This window comes from Apis mellifera, linkage group LG8, assembly GCF_003254395.2.
Source record: "Apis mellifera strain DH4 linkage group LG8, Amel_HAv3.1, whole genome shotgun sequence".
NCBI lineage: Eukaryota > Metazoa > Arthropoda > Insecta > Hymenoptera > Apidae > Apis > Apis mellifera.
Genome location: NC_037645.1, coordinates 1,802,528 through 1,812,018, shown reverse-complemented (window position 1 = coordinate 1,812,018; position 9,491 = coordinate 1,802,528). Strand labels below are relative to the sequence as shown.

The 9,491-nt window shown below is 29.5% G+C and overlaps 1 protein-coding gene across 1 annotated transcript; it reads left to right on the top strand.

Annotated features, from left to right (window-relative positions):
• Positions 1-7,888, top strand: LOC100578826 (protein strawberry notch-like). The gene is made up of 18 exons (XM_026442495.1): positions 1-392; positions 1,003-1,084; positions 1,209-1,316; positions 1,382-1,609; positions 1,935-2,057; positions 2,202-2,342; positions 2,431-2,798; positions 2,912-3,164; positions 3,266-3,591; positions 3,657-3,937; positions 4,019-4,383; positions 4,466-4,534; positions 4,594-4,882; positions 4,972-5,355; positions 5,458-6,024; positions 6,338-6,651; positions 6,749-6,880; positions 6,965-7,888. The coding sequence occupies exons 1-17, from the start codon at positions 390-392 to the stop codon at positions 6,853-6,855; spliced, it is 4,008 nt and encodes a 1,335-aa protein (XP_026298280.1). The 5' UTR covers positions 1-389; the 3' UTR covers positions 6,856-6,880; positions 6,965-7,888.
• The last annotated feature ends 1,603 nt before the right edge of the window (positions 7,889-9,491 follow it).

Below are 9,491 nucleotides of genomic sequence, written 5' to 3'. Positions count from 1 at the left end.
TAGCGCGTGTGTTTTTGTATTTGTATCGCGGTGCACCGTGGGCCGGGCGAAAGCCAAGATGGCGGCAGCCGTGTTTGGCGAACGCGTTTCAAGTATATATTCGGTTTAAATCACATAAATGGCTCGATTTAAACGCACAGTAAGTTCTTACACTGTGATTTCTTAGTTCGCACAATTCACCAGCCATTCAATTGTTATTGAATGATGTCCATTTGACGAGACACGACACACAAGATTCATTGGGAGGAAAAAAAGTGTCTCGTGCACTGTCATAGTCAGCATCTTCGACTACACAGCAAAGATAATTATTCATCGTCGGTGTTCCATCGAGATATCGTGTTTACCTTGACTCTTCTGTAATCGCAAGGAGTTTAAAGGAATCTTCTGTCATGGTGAGCTTTTGTTTACAGTAGTTTCATTGATACGTTTAGAAGAAAGCGCGCTTCTTTCATGCAATGCGTATTTCTTTGTGCACTTCTTAGCACGACTAACCTATAGATGCGATGATTGTGTATCATGAATATATATGGTTCTTCCTAATGTAATTTTAAATAATATACGATTCTCTCTCTCCTTATTTTATATCCCTCCCGCTTTTTCCTAAAGTTAAACAAATTCATAATCTCGACATCCTTGTTATTTTTTTCACTTTTTTGTTCACTTTTTTTTTTTAATCAAAATATAAATCACGGTATTATATCGGTATATACGATAGTTTTCGACATTTCTGTTTTTAGATTTAATATATATTTATATTTATGGATAAAAAAGTAAGATAATTACATGATATTTTAAAAATATGAAAAAAACAAAGTATGGATCAAATATAAAAATATATTGAAATATACGCTTGATCCATTGTTTTATTATAATCCGAGGATGCCGATAATGATGATAATAATGATAATAATTTAAATAATGGTTTTATTTTTTGAATAATAATAAATTAACACATAGTAATGATATTATGTGCCTTAAAAACATTGAGCAAATTTTTCTTAGTCAACTAAAAGGGATAAGGACGCAATGAATGAAGATAGCAGCAGTGATGAAGATGAAGATCCCGATAACATGGGTGTACCTGGTAAATATTTCATATTTTGAAGAAAAATAGTAATTATAAAAAACAATAAAATATATATATATATTTTTTATATATTTTATATATATATATATATATATATATATTTTAATATAATTTTCGTTAGGTGGTGGTAAAGATCTTGCCACTGCTACTGGAATTGCAAATATTAAAGATGAGAAGCCTGCAGATGCGCCATCTAATGTTATGGCTAAAGGACAAGGAGCATTAAATAGTAAGAATCATTTTAATAATAGTATTATAAAAAAATATATTCTTGATCTCATATTTTTCGAACAGTGTTAAATCAGAAGTTTGGTAATAAAATCCCTGGTGGATTGGTAACTAAGACAGCAACACCCGGTTATGAAATGGTACGTGTAGGAGGATCACAGGGTACACCACCTGGTTTTGTTAATGCAAACCAATTGGGTCAATTAGGTCAGTTAGCTGCTGCTGGTGGACCATATTTTCCACCAGGGTTAGCAACTCTTGCAGGTTTCAATCCTGCAGCCTTTTTTCCACCAAGTAAGTGTAAAATAATTTTTATTAATTTTTTTTAATGATAACATCGAATTAATTCATTTTATTTTCAATAAAAAACAATATATTATGATCAATGTATGTATGAGTTAATTATGCATATATATTATTGTTTTGCAACTAAAATGTATTTATATAATGAATTTATACGTTTATTGTTCCATTGTATTGTATATAACATTAGTAATAGTAATATAAATGTGATTAACTATTATATTTTAATTATAATTATTTTAAATAATACTATTGTTATCATAATTACTAAAAAAATTATTAAAAATAATTTTATATTATTATATATAAAATTTAGGCATGGATATGAGCTTAATGAGTGGTTTTATGGGTATGCCTGGAATGAACATGGGAGTTAATCCTCTTGTGCAATTGTTAAACCAAAATGGTTTACACCCAAATTGGCCAGCTGGGCTGTCAGGTATTATTCACAATTTAAATATTTTTTAATATATTAGAAATTAAAGAATATCGTTTATATCGCTAATTATATCAATTATAATAAATTTAATATTATTAATTATAGCAATAATTGTATAAATTAAAATTTGAAATATTACTGTAGGTAAAGGTGTGGCTCAATTATGGATGAATTCTGGAGATCCTGCAAAAATGAATATGCAACCAACTATACCAGAAGAAGAAGAAGTAGATGATGAAGATATGGGTGTTGCGGAAACATATTCTGACTATATGCCAACCAAACGTATGTTATTTAATTTTATTTTTGATATATTATATGAAATATGTTATGTGATATTATATAATTTTCGAATTAATATGATGTTTTATAGTTAAGCTCGGACGAAAGCATCCAGATCCTGTCGTGGAAACTGCATCACTATCTAGTGTTGAACCAACAGATGTTTGGTATAAACTTTCAATTCCTGAAGAAACGATACGAACTGGAGCTTTATCCGCGTTACAACTTGAATCAATAACGTATGCGTCCCAACAGCACGAACATCTCTTACCAGATAGTACACGTGCTGGTTTTCTTATCGGTGATGGTGCAGGAGTCGGCAAAGGACGAACTATAGCTGGAATTATATTTGAAAATTATTTGAAAGGAAGAAAACGTGCTATTTGGGTATCAGTCTCAAATGACCTTAAATATGATGCTGAACGTGATTTAAACGATATCGGTGCATCCAAAATTGAAGTACTTATTTAAATTAAAAATATTTTATTAAATTTTATATATATTTATATTATATAAATTATTAATTGCTTATAATTTTAATTTTGAATATAAATTATAAATTATATTCTTAGGTTCATGCTTTAAACAAATTTAAGTACGCAAAAATTTCGTCGGCAGTAAATGGCAACGTAAAAAAAGGAGTGATATTTAGTACATATTCAGCTCTAATTGGAGAATCTTCTCAAAGTGGTGGAAAATATAAGAGTCGGTTGAAACAGCTTTTACAATGGTGTGGTGAAGATTTTGATGGATTAATTATTTTTGATGAATGTCATAGGGCTAAAAATTTATGTCCTACAGGAAGTTCAAAGCCTACAAAAACAGGTATATGTATTAAATATATTATTTAAATTTAAAACATACATTTATATTTAGTATCATATTTAATATATATCATATTGATGTATTCTATTGATATATTCTAGGTTTAACAGTCTTAGAGTTGCAAAATAAACTTCCCAAAGCTAGAGTAGTATACGCCAGTGCTACGGGTGCTTCTGAGCCCCGTAATATGGCCTATATGGTTCGATTAGGTATGTGGGGTGAAGGAACACCATTTCCTGAATTCAATGATTTTATTACTGCTGTGGAGAAACGTGGAGTTGGTGTAATGGAAATAGTAGCAATGGACATGAAACTTCGAGGCATGTACATCGCTCGACAACTTAGTTTTCATGGTGTAGCTTTTAAAATAGAAGAAGTACCATTATCCAAAGAATTTACTGACATCTATGATCGTTCTGTTCGTCTTGTAAGTATTAAAATAAAAACTTTAAATTAATAAGTAATAATTTCTTAAATAATAAATTTTTATAGTGGGTCGAAGCAATGCATAGGTTTCAAGAATCAGCAGAATTGTTGGATGCCGAAAATCGTATGAAAAAGACTATGTGGGGACAATTCTGGTCATCCCATCAACGTTTCTTTAAATATCTGTGCATTGCAGCTAAAGTAAAACATGCTGTAGCAGTTGCACGAGAAGCTGTGAAGTGTGGAAAATGCGTAGTTATCGGATTACAATCTACTGGTGAAGCTCGTACGTTAGAACAATTGGAACGCGATGATGGTGAATTAAGCGATTTCGTTTCCACTGCAAAGTAAATTTATCGTTTAATTTTTTACATATTACATATTTAAGTACAAAAAAATTATTTTTTACATGAATTTTTTTATTTTAGAGGAGTGCTTCAAACATTAGTAGAAAAACATTTTCCAGCATCAGATCGTAATCACATACAACGAGTTCTTGGTATTGAACCATCGAAAATGCAAAGATTAGACGATCTCGATGATATTGATGGTGCAGGTGGTTCTGCAAGTGGAAGTAAAAGGAAACCGATACGACAGGCTGCTCAACGAGCTTCAAAAAGAGTTCGTACATTTCCATCTGATGACGATTTTACGGATGACGAAAGAAATGGTGGACATAGTTCTGGCTCAGAATATAAGCAAAGTGGTAGTGAGAGTGAAGATGATCACAAGACCGATGAGGAGAGCAATATCACTTCTGATTCTTCTTTTAATTATAGTGAAACAGATTCTGGTAAATATCATAAATCATTAAAATTAAATTCAATTCTAATGTAAAATAAAAATATTTTAATTATTTATTACTTACATTATAGATTCAGGTGATGGAAGACGAAGGAAGAAGGGCGCTAAAAAACAAAAAAAACCAGTGAAGAAACGAAGCGGTATATATTTCATGTTGTTAAAAATATTTCCAAGTTATATATATTTATAAATTATTTAGGTCCAATGGGAGCTGGAACAACACGTAATCGAGCACCATCAAGAGATGCTGTAGAACGTGCTTATACTATGAAGAAAGAATTATTATCGCAAATTGAAGAATTGGGAGAACGATTGCCACCAAATACTTTAGATCAACTAATCGATGAGTTTGGTGGACCAGAAAATGTGGCTGAAATGACTGGCAGGAAAGGACGAGTTGTTCAAACAGAAGATGGTACTATTCAATACGAATCCAGATCCGAAGTGGATGTACCATTGGAAACTCTTAATTTAACTGAGAAACAGAGGTATATAATCAATTTTAATTTAAATATTATATTTAAAAAAGATAATATACTTTCAGCAAATAAATTTGAATAATTCAATATTGTAATAGATTTATGGATGGTGAAAAAACAGTAGCTATTATCTCAGAAGCAGCTAGCAGTGGTATATCATTACAAAGTGATAGGCGAGCGAGAAATCAGATGCGACGTGTGCATATCACTCTTGAATTACCATGGAGCGCAGATAGAGCAATACAACAGTTTGGACGAACACATCGTTCTAATCAAGTCAATGCACCGGAATATATATTTCTTATTTCGGATTTGGCTGGTGAACGACGATTTGCATCTATTGTTGCAAAACGTCTTGAAAGTCTCGGGGCTCTCACGCATGGTGATAGAAGGGCTACAGAAACTAGAGATCTCTCACAATTCAATATTGATAACAAATATGGACGTGCAGCACTTGAGGCAACAATGAGAACTATAATGAAGTTCGTATATTTTTTATATCTTATTATAAGATATATTATATATTTATATATCGCTTAATATATTTTAATAAATTAAAATATTTTTTTAAAATGAAATATTAGATATGAACCACCGCTTGTACCACCACCACAAGATTATCAAGGTGACTTCTTTAAAGACGTAGCAGATGCATTAGTTGGTGTTGGTTTAATTTGTAATAGCGAGAGTACGCCGGGTGTACTTACATTGGACAAAGACTATAACAACATGTCAAAATTTTTAAATCGTATTCTTGGTATGCCAGTTGATTTACAAAATCGACTATTTAAATATTTCACTGATACTTTAAACGCGATTGTAACACAAGCGAAAAAAACTGGTCGTTTTGATATGGGTATTCTTGATCTTGGTACATCTGGTGAGAATGTAAAACGAGTTAAATTGTATCGTTTTCTGCGGAAACATGCTACTGGAAAGGCACCAACTGAACTTCATGTTGTTCATGTCGAACGTGGAATGAATTGGTCTGAATCGATGGATAAATGTTCTGAATTAACAGGATCCAAAGAAGGCTTCTATTTGAGTCATCAGATTCGTAATGGAAAGCAAACAGCAATTCTTGCAGTTTTAGTGGATACTGGAAAAAAGAAATCTGAGAGTAAAAAAGATCAACTATATATGGTTTATAGGTATTTTTTTATAATATTTTTTATAGTATTTTTTTCCCTATAATGTATAGTAAAATTCCATTTATTTCATAAATTATTACATAGAAAACAAAAAATTACTAATGCTAAGAAGAAACAAGTAAACAATATAAGTTAATATAAATGTTGTATTAAATGAATTAGATTAGAATTTAGAAACATTAAAAATTTAAAAATATATTCCATAAATCAAGTATTGTGATAGTATTAATTCAGATAAATGGAGTTTTATTATAAAAGAAAATGATTAATGATTTAAATTTGTTTTTATTCTGATCTATATTTTTGTTAAAAGACCCAATACAGGATTACAATTAAGACAAGAAACTCTAGGTGAATTAGAGAAAAAATATAAGAAAGTATCTTCAGATGAAGCAGAACCACATTGGTCACAACAATATGAAGCATCTGTAGATACATGTTCACACGCTTATTGGCGTGGCAATTGTAAAAATGCGACTCTTGGTATGGATTGTGAGGTTGGACTTCGAAGACGTTCCTATAATGTATTATCAGGTTCGGTATTAAGTGTATGGAGTCGAGTTGAAAGCATTCTTGCGACACGTTCTGCTCATAATACTAAAATGCAAGTTGTACGTTTACGAACTGGTAAGTTTTATTAGAAAAATTTAAATATAGTTTTTCAAAACTAAAATTAAGGAATTGTTACAATTTTTTAAAATTATTTTTTATTTTTTTATTATAGATGAAGGTTTAAAAATAGTCGGTACTCTTATTCCGAAATCATGTATGGAAATATTACGTCAAGAATTATCATCTGATGCTGAAAATACTGAAGAACTTACATTTTGAACATTTCATTAATTCGCTTTTATAGGTAAGTAACATGTTTTAATGAAAAAAGATTTATTTGTTGGAAAAATATGGAAAAATTATAATATTTATTTTTTATCAAGAACAGGACCAAAAGAAGCGATTAATGTGAATATAACATGGACAAATCCCTCTTCCTAAGTCTTGCGACAAAATTCAGTAAAGAAGAGGGTGCATTTGCAAATGCACGGCAAAGATATAAATTAATTATATCGATTAATAAGTATATAGATTCGAAAGTTGGATCTATAACTTTATTTTAATTGCCGTAATGACGAGTGAAATGAACGTGTGCATAAATATTTCCAATCTATGAATTTCATGAGATCGAAACTTATTTTTTCGTTAGGCTTTAACGTTTTTAATTTAATCATTTCAACGAAGTATACTTTGTATACCTATTACATCCCGATCAAACAAAAAAACATTATTAAGTAGCTAACATATTTCCTTTTTTTTCTTCGTTTTTTTTTGTTAAACTTTAATAGATCCCACCGCTTTTTAGTTAGACGTTAACGGAAATGAATATCTTTTTCTATTTTTCATTTATCTGTTTTTCGTGTCATTCAATCAAGAAAGAAAGAAAATAACAAAGTCTATAATTTTATAATAATTATGATTACATGCAAAGTAAATTTATCACTCCTTTTGTATGCGAAAAAAAATATTACAATTGTTTTGTAAAATGTATCACTGGATATAGATATTTAATCAGTCAGTCAGCCAGTCAGTCAGTCACTCAATCAGTCAGTCACTCCTCTCTCTCTCTCTCTCTCTCTCTCTCTCTCTCTCTCTCTCTCTCTCTCTCTCTCTCTCTCTCTCTCTCTCTCTCTCTGCTTGTCTCTGTCTATTTCTGTTTAATCTATTTCTATCTCTATCTCTGTCCTTGCATTATATTATAGGAGAATTTCAATTTATGCGGAATAGCTTTATCTTTCGTGTATTATGAAAAATTTTATCAAATTTGGAGAGAAGTAAGATTCTTATGTGGAAATATAAAATTAAGCTATAATAATGCATATAACTTAAGAACCATATTTTATGCTAATCATATCTTGAAGAACAAATTTAAACATTCAGTGAGAATCGATTAAAATCTTAGTTATAGAAGTGGGTTTTCTTACTCAAATATATATTGTGACTGATTAACAAAATAGAAGTAAGGAAAACCCAAAAGAAAAAATATAAAGTAGTATTAGAATGATATAGAAAAAACAGTGCAACAAGCAATCGATTTTCGCTGGAATATATGCAAATGTATACGCAACTGTCCAGTCCTTTTGTTTGATCGTTGAATTCATTGAATAGTTAATTAATGACCATTGCTACTGCTATCATTAATGTTATTACACAACTGCTACTATTATTAGTACTAGTATCTTCACTGCAAAACTATTATTACTATTACAAGGAGATGAAGGAACGAGGTAATAAACGGAGATTATTATTCTATAAATTTTATGTTAAAACTAATGTTTATTATTTATGAAATAAGTGCCAAGATAGTGTAATTCTTGTACGTTTTTACAAATTTGTTTTTCATGTATATTTCTTTATATATATATATATATATAAATATATATATATATATATGTGTGTGTAAAATGTATTACTATCCCGACATCATTATTACAATAATAAGTGAATAATTTTAAAAATCTTATGTAATGAGAAAAAAAAAATGTATAACCTCGTCTCCTAATATTCTTCATTTATAAGTAGTCAGCATTAAAAATTAGATTTGAACGATACATACGGCAGTATATTTATATTCAGAAATCATAAAGTAGTCATGCAATTCGCATGTATATTGAGTAGATGTCTGTTGTTTGTACGCCTGGACGAGTTTCGATAGCTAAATAAATGGATCTCACAATTTATGATCTATATAACAAAAAATAGAAATAAAAAAGAAAAAAGAAAGAAAAGAAGATCCAATCGAAAAAGATGATAAATAGAATATTTCGAAAAAATCGAAGAATTAATTTTAAGTAGAATTCCAATTAAAAAAAATATATAAAGATATGCGAATTAAGCGTTTACGTGTTTAGACGCTGCGAAACCGAAAATTGTCTTGTGAATATTTTCTTGTCTTTGTAACTATTCTTATTGCAAAGAATCGTTTTGATGTGATCCACGAGAAAAAACTGTTTCTACGGATACACTACATATTGCATTTATAAACAAAATTAAGAAAACACACAAAAAGAAAAAAAGAAATAATGTAAAATATACATTTATATAACGTAAATAAGAATATTCTTATTGCGTTATATCTTTTTCTATAAAATTGGTATTATACAGGATATCTACTAAATTATTTATTAATATGTACATTACAGAAATTACTCGTTTGATTAATTTGCTATCTATTTTTCATAATGTTTACATAATTAATTTTGCGTATTTATTCAATTTATATGAAGTTGCAATTTTTATATTCATACATTATATATATATTCGTTCTTTTTAAACGTAAAGATTCTTTATTAAAAGTGTCGAAAATGAAACTCTTTGCTAATGAAAAATTTGAATATTGAAAGTGATTTGTGATTATAACATTTTCAAAGTGTAAATATATATATTAAAGAATATAAAGCAGGTCACACGTGTAT